This window comes from Cladophialophora yegresii (genome assembly GCF_000585515.1).
Source record: "Cladophialophora yegresii CBS 114405 chromosome Unknown aczIN-supercont1.5, whole genome shotgun sequence".
NCBI classification, from domain to species: domain Eukaryota; kingdom Fungi; phylum Ascomycota; class Eurotiomycetes; order Chaetothyriales; family Herpotrichiellaceae; genus Cladophialophora; species Cladophialophora yegresii.
The window spans coordinates 1,844,152-1,866,332 of NW_006913049.1; the positions used below are offsets into that span (position 1 = coordinate 1,844,152).

General features: G+C 53.5%; 9 protein-coding genes across 9 annotated transcripts; 4 read left to right on the forward strand and 5 right to left on the reverse strand.

Annotated features, from left to right (window-relative positions):
• Positions 1 to 466: 466 nt before the first annotated feature.
• A1O7_07391 (uncharacterized protein) lies at positions 467 to 1,806 on the forward strand (the record flags this gene model as incomplete). The annotated part of the gene is made up of 2 exons (XM_007761391.1): positions 467 to 1,052; positions 1,112 to 1,806. 2 exons carry the CDS (start codon positions 467 to 469, stop codon positions 1,804 to 1,806), a joined length of 1,281 nt encoding a protein of 426 aa, XP_007759581.1.
• Positions 1,807 to 2,073: 267 nt separating this feature from the next.
• Positions 2,074 to 3,789, forward strand: A1O7_07392 (D-xylulose kinase A; the record flags this gene model as incomplete). The annotated part of the gene is made up of 1 exon (XM_007761392.1): positions 2,074 to 3,789. One exon carries the CDS (start codon positions 2,074 to 2,076, stop codon positions 3,787 to 3,789), a length of 1,716 nt encoding a protein of 571 aa, XP_007759582.1.
• A 593-nt stretch (positions 3,790 to 4,382) lies between these two features.
• On the reverse strand, positions 4,383 to 5,122 carry A1O7_07393 (uncharacterized protein; the record flags this gene model as incomplete). The annotated part of the gene is made up of 3 exons (XM_007761393.1): positions 4,383 to 4,534; positions 4,592 to 4,936; positions 5,041 to 5,122. The coding sequence occupies 3 exons, from the start codon at positions 5,120 to 5,122 to the stop codon at positions 4,383 to 4,385; spliced, it is 579 nt and encodes a 192-aa protein (XP_007759583.1).
• Positions 5,123 to 5,455: 333 nt separating this feature from the next.
• Positions 5,456 to 6,046, forward strand: A1O7_07394 (uncharacterized protein; the record flags this gene model as incomplete). Its single annotated transcript, XM_007761394.1, has 2 exons — positions 5,456 to 5,674; positions 5,804 to 6,046. 2 exons carry the CDS (start codon positions 5,456 to 5,458, stop codon positions 6,044 to 6,046), a joined length of 462 nt encoding a protein of 153 aa, XP_007759584.1.
• A 1,783-nt stretch (positions 6,047 to 7,829) lies between these two features.
• On the reverse strand, positions 7,830 to 10,125 carry A1O7_07395 (uncharacterized protein; the record flags this gene model as incomplete). The annotated part of the gene is made up of 2 exons (XM_007761395.1): positions 7,830 to 9,013; positions 9,066 to 10,125. The coding sequence occupies 2 exons, from the start codon at positions 10,123 to 10,125 to the stop codon at positions 7,830 to 7,832; spliced, it is 2,244 nt and encodes a 747-aa protein (XP_007759585.1).
• A 1,013-nt stretch (positions 10,126 to 11,138) lies between these two features.
• A1O7_07396 (uncharacterized protein) lies at positions 11,139 to 11,330 on the reverse strand (the record flags this gene model as incomplete). The annotated part of the gene is made up of 1 exon (XM_007761396.1): positions 11,139 to 11,330. The coding sequence occupies one exon, from the start codon at positions 11,328 to 11,330 to the stop codon at positions 11,139 to 11,141; it is 192 nt and encodes a 63-aa protein (XP_007759586.1).
• Positions 11,331 to 12,089: 759 nt separating this feature from the next.
• Positions 12,090 to 13,565, reverse strand: A1O7_07397 (uncharacterized protein; the record flags this gene model as incomplete). Its single annotated transcript, XM_007761397.1, has 4 exons — positions 12,090 to 12,378; positions 12,448 to 12,856; positions 12,915 to 13,167; positions 13,269 to 13,565. 4 exons carry the CDS (start codon positions 13,563 to 13,565, stop codon positions 12,090 to 12,092), a joined length of 1,248 nt encoding a protein of 415 aa, XP_007759587.1.
• A 1,544-nt stretch (positions 13,566 to 15,109) lies between these two features.
• Positions 15,110 to 16,408, reverse strand: A1O7_07398 (uncharacterized protein; the record flags this gene model as incomplete). Its single annotated transcript, XM_007761398.1, has 2 exons — positions 15,110 to 15,334; positions 15,395 to 16,408. The coding sequence occupies 2 exons, from the start codon at positions 16,406 to 16,408 to the stop codon at positions 15,110 to 15,112; spliced, it is 1,239 nt and encodes a 412-aa protein (XP_007759588.1).
• Positions 16,409 to 18,616: 2,208 nt separating this feature from the next.
• A1O7_07399 (uncharacterized protein) lies at positions 18,617 to 19,698 on the forward strand (the record flags this gene model as incomplete). The annotated part of the gene is made up of 2 exons (XM_007761399.1): positions 18,617 to 18,760; positions 18,814 to 19,698. The coding sequence occupies 2 exons, from the start codon at positions 18,617 to 18,619 to the stop codon at positions 19,696 to 19,698; spliced, it is 1,029 nt and encodes a 342-aa protein (XP_007759589.1).
• Positions 19,699 to 22,181: the final 2,483 nt, after the last annotated feature.

Below are 22,181 nucleotides of genomic sequence, written 5' to 3' on the forward strand. Positions count from 1 at the left end.
AGTCCGTAGTCGGAGCAGCAAAAGAGCCTCTGACTTCATTCACTTTCACCTGGAAAATTAATTTGTTTCTCGGCAAGATCTTGCGACGCGTCCAATTGCGTGCACAATTGATGACGGACCTCTCTTTTCCCATGGCTTTGTGAGCTGCCCTTGCATTCCACGACAGCATGGGTCGCGAGATACAGAACAGCTTATCATCATTCCCCTTCGTTGTGTGCCTGCGCGTGTCAGGGCCGCCCGATCGAATCTCCAAATGCCGCTGACGCATTGGTTCCGCGCCGAAACGCGACACATTTCCACTTGTCCACGAGCATTCCTCAGCTCGAACAATGCCACCCAGCGACCAAGACTGCGAGCATTAGGCGGCCTGGCTGTTAATAGACGTCTGCATGCCACCCTCCGGCCCTCGAGAACATTGTCTCCCTCCCTCACTCATTCCACATCCTTCGATACTGCCTGCGCTCCAATGGCTGCCTCGCAGAAGAGTACCCGGCAGCAGACCAGGAGCCATGCAGGACATTCGCATGGCCACGGCCACTCGCACGACAACACCTACTTGACCTCACAGAATAGGAATGACGCCGGGGTTAGGATCACGAGGATTGGCCTGTTCGTCAACCTGGGCATGGCCCTAGGCAAGGGAATAGGAGGCGTCATGTTCCACTCCCAAGCCCTCGTGGCAGACGGGTTCCACGCTCTGACCGATCTTGTCTCCGACTTCATGACCCTCGCTACGATTTCCTGGTCACTCAAGCCAGCCACCGACCGGTTTCCCAGCGGATATGGCAAGATTGAGAGCTTGGGTGCGTTGGGCGTCAGTGGGCTATTGCTCTTTGGCGGTATCGGGATTGGCTTGAACGGGGTGGACGCTCTTTACACGCAGTTCTTTCTTGAGGCTGCTGCGCATGCGCATGACCATGCTGAGCATGCACATGGTGGACTCTTATCCTTCCTCGGGCACAGTCACAGTCATGGACAGACGTTGCCGGATCTCAATGCTGCGTGGCTCGCAGCGGGCTCTATCGTGGTCAAGGAGTGGTTATATCGAGCTAGTAGGCCTTTCTTCTGCTTGGACCCATCTTGCATCCCGGTCGCTAACCTAACTCTGCAGCTATGAAGATTGCTCGAGAACGGAAATCCTCGGTCCTAGCCTCCAATGCCGTCCACCACCGTATCGACTCACTCACCAGCATTGTGGCGCTTGCGACTATTGGTGGTGCGCACGTATTTGCAGACGCTTCATGGTTAGACCCCGTCGGTGGGCTCCTCATCTCTGCCATGGTCATCAGGGCGGGCTGGGGCAACACCAAGGCAGCACTACTCGAGCTCGCTGATGTCACCGTGGACAGTGAGGTGAAGTCCAACGTCCGAAGAGCTGCCACAAGAGCACTCAAGGGCGATCCCGCGACCGGGCTAGAACCTGCTCAGTACGGCGAAGAGACCGAGATCCGAGATATCCAGGGCGTCAAGTCTGGTCAGAACTATCTAATGGACATTGAGCTCGCCGTTCCCAAGGACTTTACGGTACAGCAAATGGAACCTATCGAGGATGCGGTCCGTCAGCGGTGTGGCAACAAAGTTCGGGGCGTGAGAAGAGTACGTGTCAAGTTCGTCCAGCTCGACGATACGAACGCCAGCCTTGGGAATGATTTTATTGCGGCCGACGTCAGCCCTAGGAGCAGCCCGGAACCAGAGGACGAGCATGACCACGGCCATCATCACGAACATGGAAACGAACATTCTCATGCACACGGGCGTTCAGATGGGCACGTTGCAGCCTCGGGCACAAAGAAGAAGCAGGCTTAAATTTCCCCTGCCAGTTGTGGGCAGTCACTCCGTGCGGCGCAAACCACAGTTCGCCGATCGATTTCAGGCTGATATCATCATGCCAAGAGGACCACCGGAGCATCCCTCCCCTCATGACGGACGCGCGATTACTCCACCTGCTTTCATCACTCGGAAAATATTGTTGATGAAAGAGTCGAGCTCTTCTTCGCTCATCTGGTACTATACGCATAGTCTGGTCGTTGTACGGTCTATACCTAGAAGCTTGTTGCGATCGACATCATAACCATGACCTCTTCCGGACCTCTTTATCTGGGCTTCGACCTGTCCACCCAACAGTTAAAGGGGCTAGTCGTGGATTCGAGTCTGAAAAAGATTCACGAGGCCAAATTTGATTTCGATGCGGATAACAAAGGCTTCGGTGTTACGAAAGGTGTCCTTGTCAACGAAGCAGAACATGAAGTCTTCGCACCCGTGGCAATGTGGCTGCAGGCCATCGACACTGTCCTGGCTAGATTAAAAGACAATGGTCTCGATTTCAGTCGTGTCAAGGGAATTAGCGGCTCCGGCATGCAGCATGGAAGTGTCTTCTGGAATGCTGATGCGGAACAATTACTGGCACAATTGGATTCCTCGAGGACGCTGGAATCACAACTTGACGGAGCTTTTGCGCATCCATACAGCCCGAATTGGCAGGATGCGAGCACGCAGAAAGAATGCGACGAGTTCGATGCCATCCTGGGCAATGAGGCGCAACTGGCGAACGTCACCGGAAGTAAGGCTCATCACCGCTTCACAGGACCCCAGATAATGCGGTTTCAACGCAAGTACCCGGACAAGTACATAAAGACGCACCGGATCACACTTGTTTCATCCTGGATTGCTACAATACTCCTTGGGAAGTTTGCGCCCTTCGACATCTCGGATGTCTGCGGCATGAATCTGTGGGACATCAAAGCAGGCAACTGGAATCAGAAACTCCTCGAACTGACAGCCGGCCCGTCAGGAGTGGATGCACTGAAGAAGAAACTAGGCGATGTGCCTGAAGACGGTGGTATACATCTTGGGACCGTTTCTCAATACTTCGTCAAGCGACATGGATTCTCCGATGATTGCACAATCATCGCTTCTACAGGTGATAATCCCTCGACAATCCTGGCCTTACCACTCCGGGACAACGACGCCATGGTCAGCCTGGGCACCTCGACAACCTTTCTCATGTCCACAAGCCAGTACAAGCCCGACCCGGCTACTCACTTCTTCAACCACCCGACGACGCCGGGATTATACATGTTCATGCTGTGCTACAAGAACGGCGGTCTTGCCCGAGAAAAGGTCCGAGACGCTATCAACGACAAGCTAGGCAAGGAGAAGAACTCGTGGCAAGAATTCGACAAGCATCTGCTGGAGACTGCCCCTCTTGCGCAAGCGGACGAAAAGGACCCAATGCATTTGGGCCTGTACTTTCCACGACCCGAAATCATCCCCAACCTGCCCGTGGGAGAATGGCATTACTCATATAACGCGTCCAACGATGACCTTCAGCCCGAGCAATCTGTCCCACAGCCTCCTGAACAAGATGCGAGGGTCATAGTCGAGTCCCAATTCCTCTCCCTCCGCCTCCGCTCTCGGGAACTCGTGTCTAACCCTGCAAGCGGCCTCCCTGCCCAGCCGCGCCGGATTTACCTCGTGGGCGGCGGTTCGCGCAACAAAGCCATCGCCAAGGTCGCGGGCCAAGTCCTCGGCGGCTCGGAGGGTGTTTTCAAGTTAGATGTTGGTGAGAATGCGTGCGCCCTGGGGGCCGCGTATAAAGCCGTGTGGGCCGTCGAGAGGCAAAAGGGCGAGACGTTCGAGGAATTGATCGGCAAGAGGTGGAGGGAGGAGGAGTTTGTCGAGAAGATCGCGGACGGGTACAATGAGGAGGTGTGGCATCGGTATGCACGGGCGCTGAAAGGGTTTGAGGCGATGGAGACGCGCCTCCTCGCCGAGCATGGCAGGAAGTGAAATTGAGTGTTCTACAGTAGCGGACTACCTAGCATTCTGTACTGTAAGACGGAGAAGGGTGATGTATGGTGGAAAAGCAATGCATGGGTGCCTTGTATGCCATCAATTGTCTTCCTGCATAGTACCCCTAAGCCCCGTCCGTTCGCAGACGACTCACCTTTTACACTCGATTTCCCAGTCAAATAGGTTCCGCATGTGATCTTTGGTACTAGGTTGGAGATGTCTGCCCTCACTGGGTCTGTTTGGTGGTGCCACTGGGTGTGTCCCTGCCATAGATGCGATCCAATGTATCGGCGAGGTGAGGATTGCGCCTGACTTGACCTGATCTGGGAACCATTGGACGTTGTTCTTCTATGGACTTGTGATGTGCGCTGGATCAGGGCGTGGAAGGAACTTTGCTCTGATAATTCAGCGTACCGCTAACGATCGATATGGGTGCCCATTCTCTGCGGTAGATTTCGAGCGCGCATTCTGTTCTGGTTCGCCTTGTCCGTGAAATTATAACCCACACACCCTGCTCCCGTCCATGGCTCACAAGAATCAACCGTCCAAAGCGCCTTTTCATGCATTATGGTGAGCCCTGACCCATGTGCTCATCTGAAGAACCGGCCAACCATATTACTCGCGAGACTCCTGGCCAGTCCGGAGCCTGACAGCGCCGAACCCGCGAAACTCGACGCCTGACTGAACTTGTCGCAACGTGAAAATGCAACGGTGTTTGTGATGGTAAGGACTAATGCGATCACTGGTCGGCTCGTAAGCAAAGATTCGAAATCGACGAGACCTTGTCCCGTGTACCTACCAACAGTAACGAGCCAAATCAGGTTCTGCAGCCTGACAATCGCCAGAATGGCCAGCCCCACCCACAATGCCGGCACGATATACATGCTCAACCAGAAGAACCGCTTGTCGGTCTTGTTCTCGACCCACCCGCCTTGGTTCTCCTGCGAGGTGCGGGATTCAAACACCCAGTGGCTGTCGCCCGTGGAGGTGTTGACTTCATTCCACCAGCGCAGACCAACGAGGCGGCGACCAGCAATGTTCTTCAGGTAGTAGAAGTCGAGGGAGAGAAGCAGCAGGGTCAAGATGAAGACCAGGACGAAGTTGCGGATGAAGAGGACGCCAAAGAGGTACATGAGGAGGCTTCCTGGAGTACGGTCAGTTTAGCAGAAGGACATGGGAGAAGCAATGCGTGGGACCCTGGCTCGACTGTGAAGCGATGAGTAGCCAGCCATTGCAATGCATACATACCTATTCGGAAACCCAGGTACGTGAGTAGAGTGATCGGGTGGGCGCTGAGACGCCAGTTGAGGGAGCCGGGCTCGTCCGCCATGTTGGGCTAGGATTGTAGTTCTGTACCCTGTCCTGCTCTGTCAAAGCTACCGCCGCATGGTGTGGTCGAGTGTCATGGACGGTCGCCGACGACTGTTGCAAGAGAACGCGAAGAGGAGAGGCTGCCGCGACTGTGAGACCAGAGTTGCTGCTTTCTCATTGGTCAATGTCCGCGCTCCGGGTAACCTTCCCCTCCACCTGCCACCACATGTTACGAGCGAGGCGAGTAACGACAGCGGGGGCCGCTCACCTCTGCAACGTCCACCCTCCAAGCCGGCAGACACATGGCCGTCGCCTGAGCACGGATGGCTTCATTTCTCCCAGACAACTGATAATGTCCCCGACCGTTGCCCCAAAGTCGCGCCTTCCTGCACGACCCGCCGAACACAATGTCCGAACGCCAGCGCAGGTACCTCCCTCTTTACCACGGGGCACACCGTCTCGCAGTATTCGTCCGTTGATCTACGCCATTGGAATCGCCGGCATAGTTGGTTCGGGAGCATTGATCGGCGCATACCTGAAGACCGGCCAGCAGCAGAATGCAGCAAGGAAGGTAAGCCCATACAACCCTACCCACCATACCAAGCATCTCTCAAGCAAGACAACCCCAACGCCTCCTTGTCAGGATCATCGTTCTGTCTCGTCCATCTTCATGCTAACCATTTTTCGTCCGCTCGAACAGCAAGTCCAGCGCCTTACTAGTCCGCCGCAAACCCAGGAGGCTGAGATAGCCGCGACGAACTCAACCACAAACGCTCCAGGAGAACAAGAATACGCTCAACGCTTGGAAATACTGCAGAACAAGCGTGCACAGCTTGTCGCCCAAAAGGTCGGCTTGGAGACGAAGCTACGCGACTTCCGCCTGAGCCAGCAGAGGAAGGCCGAGGAGGAGAGGCAGATGAAGGAGTTCGGGTTGAAAAGATGAGATGAGACCAGATGCTTGGCTTCCACGAGACCGACTTTCGTCGCGTGGACGACACCCGTTCTCCAGAAGCCTTGCTCGTCGCCGTATTCTCTGGGCGCCATGGGGAAATCAACTTGGCAATTTTACCACCAAGTGTCGATCAGCACCGGGTCTGGCGACCCAAGTATCCTTCTGAGTGTCACGAAATCTGACACGGGTCATGGCGTTCATCAAGTATTCCACCAGATGGTGATGGCCGAGTTGATCCTGGAATTGAACTTTGGCCCATTTTGCCGTGGAATCGAACAACAGTCATTGCATCCATGAAAACAACGAATAAGTCCTCAGAATCCCTTGATTCCTCGGCTTGGACGGCCGCAACGGTATCCAGAGGGGGTTGCATCAAATCGTCGGTCGCACCCTCTTTTGCCTCAGACATGGACAGATTGCATAGCCTCCACAGGAGTCTACCAGCAACTCGGGACGCCACTGGTCCCTCGTTCTGGTCTGCTGTTCAGATGGGGGCGGAGTTGATTCTTTGAAAGATCGCATGATCTAATGCTGTCCTGCGACTGCAAGGTCGAGGTCGAGATCGAGATCCTCCCAAGTGACGATAATGGCTTCCCAGTGGTCTCTGTGGTACCGAGCCTCGCCGTCTTCACCCACAGCTCTTCCAGTTCCATACAGGGGTATAAAGAAGCGCGGGCGAGATCCTGGTTGCTTCGCTCCGCTCGCTCCTGGAGGAAGACCTTTCGAACTCGGCGTGCGAGGTGACGCCAGGAAAGGGAAACCTCCCATGGCAAGCAAATATCATGGGCGATGACTCCTTTTGGACCTGACAGACCAGGCCAGACATGCTTGACAGATATTTCACGGGTTGGCGGGTCGTGCTACGCATTATTTCGTACGCACAATGGGTAGCACCCTAAGAGCATGGTGAATTCGCCGCAAAGGGCCCAGCGTGGAGCGAGCTATAGAGAAACTACGGGGTGAGGCATACATTTTGTATGTATATGCTATGCTATGTTATGCTATACTCGTAGGCTCGTAGCACGTACGTATGAATTGTGGGTCCGTATAGCGTCTGTTTACGATGTTTAAACGCAGTGCCTCCCAAGTTCAGAACAAGCATAGCTATGTACTCCGTAAAAAGGCCCAGTAATCCGGCACAAAGTGCTTGGATTCTCATTCTTTCTCGGCAATCCCCACCGGCTGTGGACCTCTGCTTTACAGTACCTAAGAGGAGAGGCAAATCAGTACATCCGTTCAGCATCACGATGGGTATGCAAAGCGGGGGACAGAGCACAGAACAGAGTCGACGTAGAAGAGGCGCAAGAAGCACGCTTGAACAATTCCAACACCTTCAGACTGCACACCTGCCTGGACGTTGTGTTCGCATTCCCGCAGTGGCGCGCAAAAACACGCAAGCTACCGGACTGCGCATGGAGTACTCGTTTAGCCTATCCCGTCGATGTCCAACGACTCAGGAACAAAACTTTGGTTGTTTTTCGCATAGATACAATACCATGCAAGAAAAGCACCGTAGAGAGACCGAAAGAATCCCGCGGACACATATCTTCACAAGCTGCACAAAGAACTCCAGCTGCCGCAAAAACCACCCTCCCTCCGTTTTTTGCCCCCAGTTCATGTGTCGTTTACCTCTGACCGGCCCGGCCTTTCTGGCCCACCTTGCACCCCAGGAAAATGCTGCTTCGGAGAGCTGTCGGAATCTTGTTTGCTCTAGAGTCTCTCAACACGCACGAAAGTACCTTCCGCATCCGATGGACCCAAATTCCACGCGTCGCTACTTCTTGGAAGAGGGTCCAAAGTCCGCATCGATGGTCTTCTGCGCGCCTCTCTGCTTCTCAACCTTGAACTGCGCGACAATGGCGATGTGGTCACTCGGGAAGTGGAAGTTCGGGAACCCCGGGACGCGCTTGAGATATTCGGGGTCGATTGCGCCGAGGAGACCAACCACACGTAGGGAGGTGTTCGAGTACCAGATGTAGTCCAGCACGTCGACAAAGTTGGGCGTGTAGTTGGTGAAGGGCATCTCTCCCTCGATGGCGGCATAGGAGGACTTGAGCGCGAACTGGTGGGACATGCCCGCACGTGAAAAGGCGCCGTAATCTCTTCCATCCAGGTCAGAGTGTTCAGCAGTCAAACCTTTCTTGGTGAACAGATCGTATACCGCTGATCCTGCGCCGGAGTTGAAGTCGCCGCAAATAATCATCGGTATCTGAGGACCTGTAGAATAGGACAGCGACGGGCCGGGCTCGGGTAAGGGGTCGTCCTCGGAGTCAGAGAAGCGGAAAGCTTGTTTGTTTGTCGCCGGAGGCATCTTCGCATAGCGATCCGTCAGTTTCGACAGCTCTTCCATCAGAACCGCGGCTTGAATCAACTTCACGTCCTTGAATGCGGGATCCCAGTAGATGTGAGCATTGACGACCACTACTCGAGACCCGGTCACACGATTCTCGAGGAAGACGACAGTTGCAATGTCGTCTCTCTGCCAGACTCGATTGAGCATATCTGCCGAGGCCTTTGCACCTGGACGCTCCACCGCTTTTCGTCCAAGAACAAGATGCTGAGTGTCCAGCACGACATATTTCTTGTCTTTCCAGAAGGTGCCACACCCGTCAACAAACTTGGCGGAATCACCGAGAGTCTCGGCCCGACTCTTCTGAGCGTAGTAACCTTTGTAGCCGGAAATGGACAATTCCCCGCGGAAGAAGTCGTCGTAACTGTTTCGATCCAATTCTTGCAGACAGACTATATCGGCATTCATCTCTCGAATTTCCTCTAGAATCAATGTCTTGCGGAAGCCCCAAGTCAAAACGCGCTCCGGGACATAGCCATACTGCTGCTGTGTCGCATAACGGTCGCACAGGATGTTGTAGTTCAATACTTTGATGGTATCCTGATTCGGGTCGTCGCCGTCGATCTCTTCTAGCTGATGCCATTCTCGTTCTCGCGGAGGGGGAGGTTCTAGACAAAATGTCAGCTAGTCGATAGCATGAGACTGATGGATAATACAGACCTGGCATGCTCTCTCTGAGATACTCGATCAATTTTCGTGTTCCACCTTCGGTGATCTTGTCGCGCTGGCCTTGCTCCAAGGGGTTGCCATAGACACCAAGCACCTCCAACTTGTACAAGAATCCAAGTTCATAGCAGAGTGTCTGGATATGGTTATTGAAGAGGAGAAGCTGTTTGAGGTTCGTGAGCATGCCGATCTCTTCAGGCAGTTCTGTCAGTTGATTGAAAGAGACGTCGAGATGCTCGAGATTCTTCAATCGTCCAATCTCCGGGGGAAGCGATTCTAGCTGATTATATACGAGATCGAGACGTTTCAGGAAATGGTACGAGGGGTTAAAGAGCACGGGAGAGAGCGCGCAGAGACCTTGGCCGCCCAGATCTAGTTCGTCCCATGTCTGTCGGCTGGTGATCTGTCCGTTCGACGTTGCAATGCGGGCATTGTCTGTGTTCATGTCCTCCGCAGCCGCACCCAAAGGGACAAAGTTGACGCCTTTCGAATGATGCGCCACCGTGCGCGCCCGCTGATTCGGCCCGTTGAGATCTTTGCTTTCTTCCCAAAACTGTTTTTGTTCCCGCCAGTGCTCGTTGTCCGGCTCGTCCACATCGTCGTGAGGCATCCCATTACCGTTACCGTTGGGCAGATGCTCGTGAGCGTAGGTGGGCAGATGAGGGGTCGCAGATTGGAAGCCGCCAGAGGAGAGATTGTGCTGGTGGCCCAACTGTCCGCCGTGATGGTGCTGCGCGTGGTGTTGGTTGACATTGTGGTGAGCATGGTGCGGCTGCTGGTACTTTGACAGATGCATGTTTCCATAACGTTGATGATTCTGCGCTCCGTTCATCAGGCCATGCTGTCCCTGGTATCCGTTCTGGGCGTACATGTTGAAGTTGTGGCCGAGCGAGTGATTCACTGGCGATCTTGACGGAGAAGGTGTGTCGTTGGTGAAAGGTCTTCGTGCGCCCGATGGGGAGCTCGGCCGGTTCTGGTTACGATGGTTGTTGTGCTGGGTGGGATAATATTGCCCGGCTCCAGGCTGATGGAACCGGAATGCACCATCTGCCATCTAACGAGGCAGGCAGGTACGGGCTACGTCTTTTCTCGGTTGTGAGGATCGAGGTGGAGGGGCTGGAACGGCGCTGTGCGTGATCGAGGGTCGGGCGGAGGAAAGGCACGGACGTCGTTTCTTGAACATCAGACCCGCGAGGAAGACAGGCTCGATTTGCAGCTGTCGCAGTGATGAGGATTGAGATATCTGGCACCGAAGCGTAATATCTGCACGGTGAGAAGGTTGGGTGACTTCACGCTCGAGGACAGATGACCGGATGGAAAACCACGGTTGGTGTGGTGGTGCGTCACTGTCGGGTGTCTGTCTCTCCGCGGTGATATTGTTGTGGGCGACTGACTGAATATTGACCTGGAGATACTGCGCAGATAGTAATTAAGATGGTGAAAGATGGTGTTTGTTGGACTTGCGCTCTGCAGGAGAGGGAAGTCCGGGTGGGATACGCAGCGCAGTAGCAAGTAGCAGGACAGGAACTGCTAGTACGTATGTAACTAGCGGCTGCTACTGGTTGCCTCCGGGGTGCCTCAGCTGCAGTGAGGTGCGTACCTTGTCCCTCGCAGGGGCGTCCTAGGTGCCTGGCACGGCCCCAATCCACCCTTGCGGCACCCAGCCCACGCCTTGGCTTCGTCTCAGCCCCTTCTCAACTGCAGGCGTCTTCCTGACTTTATCCGGCAGACATCTACAGTACAGTAGCGATGTGCAGCATACACAAACACTAACCCGGGCTTGCACACTGCCTCTTGGGACTTTCAGTGCAAAATTGTCACGATATGTGCAAATCTCTCCTTTCACAAGACCTGGTCTCGTCCTCCTGGCTACGGCTTGTCATCCTCTAGCAGATCAGGCTCCCTTCTTCTGTCCGGCTAGAACACCAGTAGAAAGGAGCTGTCCCTTCTTGCGTACGCCTGTCTTTCCCAGTGGCACGTGTGTCGACCAGATATGGCTCTGCTGATACTTCTGGAGCTGGAGACGGCCAAAGGCAGATCTTAGCTGCGTCCCAGACATCTCCGGGGTCATGAGTATCGTTGCTTCATCGACCGATACTTCTTCAAGAAATACAGAGCTTCAATCTCCTTCTTGACATACTCGGCTCGCTGGATACCTTGCCGTATTTCGTCCTCGTTCTGCAGATGTGCTTTCGACATGAATGCTTTATGCAGTCTGGGCCTGAAATAGTCGTAGCCCAGTGGATAGTGCTTGCCCATCTCCAAGAGCTCTACTTGCTAGTCAGGTCCCCTGCTGGCTTGGGTCATGAGGGGCAGAGTAGTATATACCTTTGTAGACATGGATTACTTGTCTCCTGAGCTCTGGATTCATCTTGTCAGCTCACGCTTATGTGGGCATCCATGATCCAACAGGGGACCTTCGACGGTGCTACGATGTCGTACTGAGTGGCGGTGATGCAGTGACGTTGAACACTGCTGCCAAGCCCTTCGGCAAATACATTCGCCGCTACCGGCCCACGCACACCAAATCCGGCCTCCTCCTTCCTCCTTCCTGCCTCCTCTCTATTGCTCAGATACGAACAACAGATACCACAATGTGACTGTCGCACACACCGCCGAAATGCAAAACATGCCTTTCTCTATTCCTAGCCTTAACTGTTCCCTCGACGGAGGAAACTCCGCTAATGTCATTTGATGTCCTGCAACCCGAAAGGCCCAGTTCTTCAGCCTGGATGGCTGGAGGCCATCCTCGTCTGAAGTTGAAATTAGCAAGCGAGGCTCTTGAAATTGAGCGATGAATGAAATACTTGTTACAAAAGGTTGACAAGCTGGATGCGGATAACGAGTACCCGTGGTTTACTCGTTCCTCGACAGTGACGGACGACGACTTGGGCAATAAGAAAAGATAAGCCCGTGTCTTCTACGAAACAGCTATGCGGCCTATGCTCCCCTAGCAGCACGGAAAGTCACGGGTAGACGTCCCATGGCTTGCTCCGGTAAGCAAAAACTGACCAACCCTTACTTTTCGCTTGAAGGAAGCGGGTCAGCTTCATAATGCGCCGCATTAGTGCCCTTGACGCTTTCTCCAGCATGATGTTCCACAATCGTATGCGTTGCGAGGTCAACCTCGATATCGCGCTGGTAGATTGCGACCTCATCTTCATCGCCGAAAAGAGCTGCTACCTCCTCCAACGGTAGGCCGTTCGTGTCCGGGAACCAGAACCACATCACGATTCCGCCGATCGTGCCAGGGATGATGAAGCAGAGGTAGAATTTCCAGCCGATGGTGTTGAATGCAGTGGGTGCGCTGGAATTTCCGGTCAGCTCGTGGCAAACAGCTGGTTCAAGAGCATGACAAAGTTGTTGCGGAACATACCTCTGGAGCCAAATAATATTCATCAACGAGATCATAGAAACCCCCAGACATACACCCTTGGCTCGCAGATGTGTCGGAAAGAGCTCGCCCAGGTACGAGAACTGGGTGCCATCCAGACACAGCCCATAGAATACCTGAAAGATAAAGAACATCGCAACTGCCGCCGAAAGGGCATCTCTGTTGTTAGAGGGCACGAAGTTGGCCACCAGTGCAGCCTCCACGATCAAGCTGGCCATGCAGCCCAGCACACCGAAGGAAATGAACTTGTTGCGAGGAAAGCGGTCCACCACAAGCATGGCCATGGCGTTGAGGCCCAGCGCAAAGGTCAGCCATGCCGCAGGATAGAGAAGCTGCTTGACGGGTGAGAAGTTGAGGGACCTGTATAGAGAGGGCCCGTAGTTGTTGATGACTGCGACCATGAAATTAGTACGAAGGGACCATAGTATTGTCGGGCACAAGCTGCGTACCTAATACGCCTGAGCACTGGATGATGCCGGTAATCCCGACCGCCAGGAATGCGCGTTTTCGATAGGACGGTTTCCTCAAGATATGCCACCACGAGTTGCCCAATGTTCGGTCGATGGCGATTTGTTTCTGTATCTGGTAGAACTCAGCTTTGGCGGCGTCGTTGTTTGGGTCGGTGGGATCGGCGTGTAGTTTCATGAGCACGGCTTCGGCCTCGGCGTCGCGCCCTTGCATGACTAGCCACCTGGGTGACTCCTGTAACACATATAAAGTTAGCCTCGTCCATTGAGGTACTCGGTCACAGGGTATCTCGGAGCTTTGCTGGAGGGGATAGTGATTATTTAAGCTCAACTTACGGGGATAAAGAACAATCCGACCAGCAGACACAACGGCCAGAAGCACTGAATCGCAACAGGGGGTCTCCAGGTATTAGTGCTGCCGCTCTGCCAGAAGTAGAACCCGAAGCCAACCCATCCCTGTATGGTGTAACCGAGCACCAACATGACACCATGGACGTCCACGAGCGCCCCTCGCATATGGACCGGCACAATCTCATTCATGAGAATGGGCACAGCAGCGAGGATCATGAAGGCCGCAGCTCCTGCCACGAATCTGAAGACTATGAACATCTCGACGTTCACAGATCCTGCCATCTTGGATCACAGCAGATTAGCATCCTCCCTGAGACAGAGCTGCACCAGGTTCATCGAAACAACGGACATGTGGAGAACAGAGTCTGAAGATAGCAACAAGAGCTTGACGGGGGAAAAGGACGCACGATAGCACCAGACAAGATCGCTAGGATGGCTGACTGTGACCAGGTTAGAAAAGATGTGACATGGACTTGACCCTTGATCGCCTTACCACAGCGCACGCCCACTTGCGTCCCCATTTGTCCGCAACCGTGGGTAGCATCATTGTGCCTATCACACCACCGGCTTGGAACAGGCCGTTCATTGTCGATATCAGATCCGTCGCGTTGGTGCGTGTGTCAAGATCAAAGTACTCAATGAACGATGGTTGCCCTACCGACGACGTCAGCTCGAAAATTGTTGCCGATGAGCAGCCAGCACCAACCTAGGGTCGTTCCGATGATACTGGCTGTGTAGCCATATGTCAAGGAGCCGAATCCCAATACAGCAAGCACCGCACAGGTATGTACGTTGAGCTTCTGTTTGCGAAGAAGGCCTTCTGACGCGGAGTTGCGACGCATTTTTTCTGGAGTACAGCAAGTAGATTGAAGGTAACAAACAAGAGCTCCAGCTTGGGTGAGGGCGACGAACAAGTTATAGACTAAGATCCTCAGATCAAGTGAAATGTGGTGATTGTCGGTTCATCTCACTGGCCCAATATCTGCGGCACCGTCGCCCTCGCTTCAGCGGTGAACGGGCTAACACCCGCTCTAGCAAGGCCACTGCATTCATTGAAGCTTGAATCCCCAGCATCCCCGAATTCCCCGCATTTAAAACCATTGCTGAATCCACGGAGAGGCTTCGGCTGGTCTAGTAGGTGAAAGGCGATTGGTGCAGCAAGTGATCAGTAGACGCGTGGCCTTCGGTAGTGTCTCCCTGACTCAGATATCTGAGCGTCAGAAAGCGTTCGACCGGGGAATGAGTCAAGTCGAATGAGTCGAAGCGCCTCTGAGTGCGTGACCAGCCAGTCTTCAGCAGGACTTCTCGTTTTGGTAAATGTAATTCCAGGCGTGCAAATGAGTCCGCTGGCAGGGACCAAAGTCCGTGGACAAAGCGACAAAAACCAGGATCCTGCTGTCGAGCCCCGATGGTAGTTCCAGGCACTGGTTGTTTGCAAAAGTCGAGTGTCGTGGAAAAGGGGAGCCGCATTTGATATGTTCTCTTGGTCGAACACGTCCAAGAAGGAGGTAGATTTGCAGTAGTCCTAGCAATAAGCCAGGAATTAGTACTACAAGGATGGAGAAGGTTCCCGTTATTAACAACAGCCATTTTGTTCCAGCCATGAAGATGGTGCCGTAGGTACGTGCGAAGTGTCGTCCTTGTGTTCATACAGTTGAATCGGTGGGGTGCCTCAAATGTCGCATAGATCTTGAGGTCTTGGATTCGGAGCTCAGAAGAGTCGGCAATGGGGAGCAACCCCTGGGGTGGACTTCTGGGGGGGCGATAAATACCACGTACTCAAAGTCGGGCTCGAGATATCTGGCTCGGATACCACGCAAGCGCCTTCATACCGGAGCACCTCGCTTCTTCAATTCTGCCAGATATTGCTTCTTGACCGTGGAATTTCCGAATTTGTAGGTCCCTTGGTCCTCCATCCACTCAGCGACTTGCTTCCACGGCACCTTGTTGGTAAATTGGTGAATGGCATCTGCATCAAGACCATGCCATGCCCCGAGAGAAATAGGATTCGAGTTCGAGAAGTGGGTAACGCCCTGCAGAAGGAGTTGGATCTGCGATAAGACGATGATCAGCATCTTCATTACCCAGTCACATCAACAAAGCTCACTCACGTCCCGATCTCGCCACTCAGGTTTTCTGACACGTGCCTCTTTAGGCTTGACTAGGGTGCGATACCTCCCCCTGAGGGTCGATTCTGCTTCTTCGAAACCCCCAATCTCCTTGATCTGCTTGTATGATTTCCCATCTTGTCGCAGTCTCACGAGCAGAGCGTCTTTGGATGTGTCACGCTGTGCACATCTGAGGCCTTGCTGTCCACTCGGCGTGGTGGTAGCGCTCGTAAGGCCGGGCGTTGAGGAGACTGGAGTGTTGAAATCTTCCGGGTCAGGATATTGTAGTGGATAGGTCGAAGTGAGCGATGCGTCAGCTCCCCGATATTGCGGTGTGGGAGAGACATAGTCCATTGCAAAGAGGGAGTTCTCATCCAAAATCCCAAGTTGACTGCCATGCAGCCCAGGTAAAAACGGGTCGATCGACATTGAACCCTGGCCCATCGCATCTTGTGCTGGTGCCAATCCAAGGTCGATATCGGAAAACTCGAGCCCTGACGTTGCTTGTATGTCTGCAGATGATGTCGAAATAATTGGATGGTCCGCCGCATATCCCGAGAAGTCGTAGCCCCAATGCACACCGGCGTCATATGCATGCTCGTCCACAACATTCGAAGCTGTTAGCTCGTTGTCAACTGAGGACTTGGCTTGAAGGGTTACTTCATGCGGAGCACATCGCGATGTTGGTACGTTGCCGGGTGTCTGAAGCATGGCGTTGAGGTCCATGTCGTCGAAAGAGAGCTCAGGAGCCAAGGTAGGATCGTTTAGGAACGGGCTCTGGGTGGTGTGGAATGGTATTTCAGCCGCGGCCCTAGGGGGCGGCCAGTCCTCGACGCCATCATTCCCTCCTTGCAAGAACATGGGAGTGCCATTGCTATGAGTCGGACTGCGCACTTGTGTGTCCCGTAACCCGGCAGAGGTCGATGAGGTCGCTTCGTCATCGATATGCACAGCGTTGCCAAACCCGCTTCCGTTTGCCATCCATGAATTGTACAAAGTGCTATTACTTGTTGGCATTATGTGTGTATGGTCCTGCGGGTATCGACAGGAATAGAGGTTCGCGTTAGGGCCAGGGGAGGCTGAACGATCCAGGTTATGGCAAAGCTCAGGTTGCTCCATGGATCTCTGGATGGAAGTGCGGTTTTGACAGTCTTCCGTCGGAACCGAACTCCTATAAGTAGCCACAGGGGTTTCTGAACATCGTATTCCAGCTGGGTGACAGGCACGAGTTGTGTCAGAAAATACTGTTCGTGATGCATGACTGTTGTAGATAGTGAAAGCATTCGACAGAGTCCTCGTGGGCAGGTGACTGCGCAAGGTAATAAGTTCGTGTATGTAACGCCTCGGATCTCGATCGACGCCTGTATCAGTGCATGGGCACACGTACTTTGAGTCCATGAGTCCAGGTGGCATCTTTAGAGAACTCCAGGCTGTGAAATGCAGTACGTGTCGAAGAATGCGAGGGTGCCGACTGGTGAGCGAGCTGAAGTCATTCAGGGCCATAGCCCGGACAAGCGAGTGCGTTTTCATATCGAGTCACTGGCCGCTACAATCAACATCTGCACTGTCACTCCCAGGAAAGGGTTCACATCTTGTTCGTACTGCAAACAGACTCCTTCTCACGGGTTCGGGAGCAAACCGAAGACCCTGAGGATTCCAACAAGAGGCTGCATATAAGGAGGCAAACTTACCTGAGCAGCCGCAGACACCTTCGGGACCCCCCATACACAGGTCGATTGGCTTCAATACATCAATAGATGTTGCTCTTAACCCTGCGAAACGCTGGCGGATGAAGGTGTTGCACAGCTGCTCTTCGTTAACGGATGGGATTTTGCACACTTTTCGATCGAACGTGGCTTTTCGAAACCAATCTGTCAGTAAGTACGATCTCGACAAACCGACCGAAGCAGCCCAGCTTTGTCGTCATGCTCTGTTCATCTTGTGTGCATGCTGCTCCGCGGCACGTGGAAGCGCTTGCCGCCATCAGAAGTATAGGGAGAAGGGATCAAGATGTCTTGAAAGGGAAAGGTGACCGCGTTCGACACAGTCGCGGTGTGGCAGTGTTCCGTAATTTCGTCTCTGCTAGTTGCCATGGTTGAGAGCGGCAAACGAGAACTGTCTATTTTCAGAGCACGATTTGCGAAGATCCTAGCCTGCCACATGCATCAGCATCGCAAGCCCACGAATGTAGACAGCCCCTCCTCGTGCTCGCAGAGCCATAGCAGTGACCACCTACCACTTGGAGCGTGGGCATCGTCGCAGAATCCACCCATCTGTGTTTAGATCAGGTTGGTGATATGCTGAGGGGGTCACCAGGCGGAAAATATGGGATAATGCAAGCAAACATCAGGGGCATTGTGCTACATTATTGGCGCGCTTTGCCGGAATCAGTGAGCAGTTCTGGGATAGCTCGCGGGTCCGCTTTTTTCCGGTCAATTCCCACCGTGAGATTTATGTGTGGGAGGCAAGAACAGCATATATTTAATCTCCTTGAGATGTTCATGCGCAAGCAGATATGAGGCACAGGGGTTTCTGAATCGTACCTGTTCGCCGCACTGATATGCCCGCGTCTTGGAGCTGTCATGTGCGGGCGGCTGCAGCGGAACCAGGGACGCTTGTCATTTGAGATTCATTTGAGACCCGATCAACAACTGACTTCCTGTTGTATGGCTTCCAGGGCGCGACTGACTTGCTATGGGTAAGGAGTATGGTGTCTGTAGTAATTCGCGGCTTTCCATCGTGTCGTATCGTCTTACAGACGCGTTACTCTTCTATAACGTGGCTGCCACACTGATATTCCCTAGCACTGGACCAGTGAATTTCGTGAACCGCTGCATGGCTTGCATCGCTCGATTCTTGCTGTTTTCGGCCTGCTCGAAGCACGCTCATTTTACTGTGTCACCCACATTTTCAAGCAAAGAGGCGGTGGAGTAGAACTGGCATGGGAAGTGAGCTATGCTCAAGGAGGAGAGAAAGGTCTCGTTGAGCAATGGGTGGCAATACTGGACTTTGAGTCTTGGAAGCATGGTGAGTGAACCAGAAGTGAAATGAGAGTAATTAAGCTCAATTGGGTGTCAGTCCTCTCTAAACTTGTGAGAAACCCAGATCGCCAAGAGAGTGGGCCGAGGTTCCTCCATGACATCTTACGGCGGGCAGCTACATGTACAACTCGGTCTTTTACGCCTTTCGGCGACGCCCACTGTGTGACTATCAGAGCCGTCCATAATGACAGATCTGGAGAAGATGCTAGGCCTCGCGCAGCCACTACCCAAAACCGTGGCCCAAAAGTTCACGACCGCCTTCCACGCCAAGGATATTGTTTTCTCTCAGACAAGCCTTGCACATCTTCGTGCCAAAGGAGGAGCTTTAGTAAGTGCGCAAACACCATCCTGCACTTCAGATGCTTATTGAATCCTTCAAAGTTCCAACTGCGGTATTGTCCCGCTCTGCAGAAGAAGCCGCAAGGAAACGATTCGGGTTCCAAACCGAAGTCGACCGGCACCAAGTTTGATCCTTTTGCAGCTCCAGCACCAGAACTCCTCATCGCCCAAATCCCAGCCCCGAACCCGTCTCATACATTAGTCCTGAACAAGTACCCGGTCATTCACAATCATTTCATCATCGCCACCAAGGACAATAAGCCGCAAACAGACCTTTTGGAAGAAGACGACCTGGGCCTTACCTATGCCTGCCTGCGCGCCTGGCAGACTCATCAGGATGAGGGACGCTCTTCACGTCTTTTTGCTTTCTTTAACTCAGGAGAGCACAGCGGGGCTAGCCAGGTGCACCGTCACCTGCAGTTCCTCCCCGTCGAGGACATGGCGAGTTCTGACAACCAAGAGTGGGGCCCTCTCATTGATCGCATGAACACCAGAGTTCATCCAAATATGCCACTGTTTCAGGATCCCTGTTTGCCGATCTTGCACTTCTCGACACCACTTGAAGAAGGAGTCTCAAAGGCAGAGTTGCATCGCAAATATTTGTCACTGATGAGAGCAGCTATGTCCGCCATGCAACGTCCTGATCAGCACGGGAACGAGGAATTAGCAGTGGAAATGAACGGCCAAACTCTCCTCTCGTACAACCTTGCCATGACAACTGACAGGATGGCCATTTGTCCCCGGAGCCAAGAAGCAACAGCCATTCCTGGAGCTGGCCCAGGAAGTTCGGTAGCAATCAACGGCACGATTCTCGCGGGCACCCTCATGGTCAAGGACGAGACAGAATGGGATATCCTTCGACAGGATCATGCCCTTCTTGACGAGCTCCTAACAGCTATTGGTTATCCTTTAGCTTCGCGGCGATAATGTGAAGAATGGCTAAAACTGTCAGGTTGAGTGCGCACTCACCTCCGCCTGTTCAGCTTCCTCTCCGTACGATACCCAAAATCCCAGCGCATTGGCGAATTTGGTCACGGTTATAGCGTGCTATCCACAACCCTGTATGGATCGATCCTCACCATCGGCGGCTGACGCATGGTAAGGAAAACCGCAGCTGCCCGCAAACACGACGCCTGAAGTCAGCCTCGAGCAGCAGGACACCCTCGTCCAGCGTCAAATACCAAGAGTGTTAGTGAAGAACCAAGAAAAACAACGTTTACGAGGTGACTTATAAGAATTGCGGAATGCAAGACAAATTCGAAGCTTGGTTTGCGTCGTTGACAAAATGGTCGAGGGTCAGCAGCCTGGTCAATGCCTCTTTGGTGATCACGGAAAACCACCTTTGCAAGCATTACTTCAGCACGGATTCCGACGCCAAGGAGTAAATACGGACTGAAAGAGCCCTGCGATGGCGCATGTCTGACCGCATTTTCCGACATAGAGACAACGCCATGGCGAGAGTGTGCACTTCCACGATAGGTTGTACGGATCGAGGGTAGGGCACTACAGTGAGCGGACCCGACACAGTCAATCGCAGATAAGGTATAGCAACGCCTGGCGAAGCCGCAGTCGAGCAGCTACAGTCGACCCGAACTGGGGAGGAACCAGACCGATCCAAGCAGTCCAGACCCCGAAATCCTCGCTTGTTGCGCAAGCCACGATTTAACTATGCTGCAGTTTCCGAGGGAGAGTTTTCGACTGGAAAGCTCCGGTCAAGCGGTGCAGGAGAACAAGCGAAGACAGCCAACACGAGAGATGGGATGGGGCAAGCGACGGTTGGTTCATGCTCGTAGGGCTGAATATTGGAAATCGCTGGGGTTGGCGCGGGGTTCCGAACCAATTCGTGTTGGAAAGCGACCGTCTCTGGCATCTTCAGGGTCAAATGAGTTGCCCGAGCTTCTTGCTCCAATACGAGCTCTTCAGGATGCTTGCAGTTGGCACTAACGGGCAAGTTGACAGGCGTGACAGGGCATTGCCACCAGCCTTTGCGTCCCAATCTGTCGCACCCCTCGCGCTGAGATTCTCGACTCATCTACTTCGGGAATCTGCCTCTGCTTACCTACTGGAATTGTTCTGTATGGGTTGACATCCTGCGAGTTTCTGCAGTTCTCCGTGCTAGGATCTGCAGGAGCAAGGGAGCTCAGCCAGCCTCGATTGACTTTTCGGCTATCAGACGAAAGCATGTGATTTTGCAGCCTTAAGCATATTCCGACAACCGGATCTGGAATGGCCTCACGATCCAGACCCTTTCAGATCACGACCTCAGGCTTCGGCCCTCTTATTCCAGTCAACGAGAGAGCGATACCGGCTCAAAAGGGCAAATGGAGGAAAGCGATCAAAGACAACTCGGCCAATTGGCAGTGAAGGTGTTTGGGAAGCTTCCCTGATGCTTTATGTCCGTACATAATCACTGCTTGGAATCAATTTCGATTTATCTTGCATATTAGGCACCTAGCTCGTGAGTATTTTCGGTCCCTCGCGGGGACGGAAGAGTATTGTCCCACGTACCAGGCACCAGTAAAGCGTTCCGACAAAAAATTGATAGGCTCCCAGGGGTGAAGTGAAGGCTGTCGAACTCGAGCGGTCCGGAGAGTCGCTGCAGTTGATGAACGTGCAATAAACAGACACGGTTTGGGAGGAAATGGTGGGGTTTTCCGATTGATTGGATAGAGGCCACGATGCCAGACCGATTCTTTTTAAGCGACATGCCGAGCCTAAAAATGGGCTGGCGGAACCAAACGGACTTCCACAGATCACCTTCTAGAGATTCTATTGAGACACCTCGTGGGTTCTGGACATGTGCGGTGGTGGATGCCTCTGCGCTTTCATCTGCATTGGGTGTGTCGCATAAAGTTTCAAGCCAGGGCGCAACAACTTCCCCACCAAGCACCACTGGGCATAGCGGCGCTCAAAGCCTTGGATGTGGCCTTCAAGTCAAGCAATGAGAAGACCCGAAGACGATATCATGGATGAATCATGCAAGGTCGAGCTCTCAGCAGTTGGGCGCTGTCGACAGCTGCAGCCCTACGAGGGGCGCATGGTCAGAGTCTCGTGTAGCGTCAATCCTGGAATTCGTGTTCTGAAGATGCATTCGGGGGCCAAAGAACTGCTCGGTGCTCAATTGGACCTTGGGGCTGCGAAGCAAGAACGATACAAGGGCAGAGGGGTAACCGGTGCCGGGAACCACAACGCTTTGTGCCACATGGACTGATCGTATCGGACGGGAATGGATTGACTGCAAGCCAGGAAAACAGGGGGTGAATGATGCGTGACTTGTGAATGCAGGGCACGAGGAGGAATGCCAGGGAGGCTCAATCCCAAATGCAGTGAAGGGAAGTCCTGCGTACGTCCTTGAACTATGGGTCCGTCCTTTTGACGAGTCGGCCACCAGTTTTACGAAGCAGGAGGTT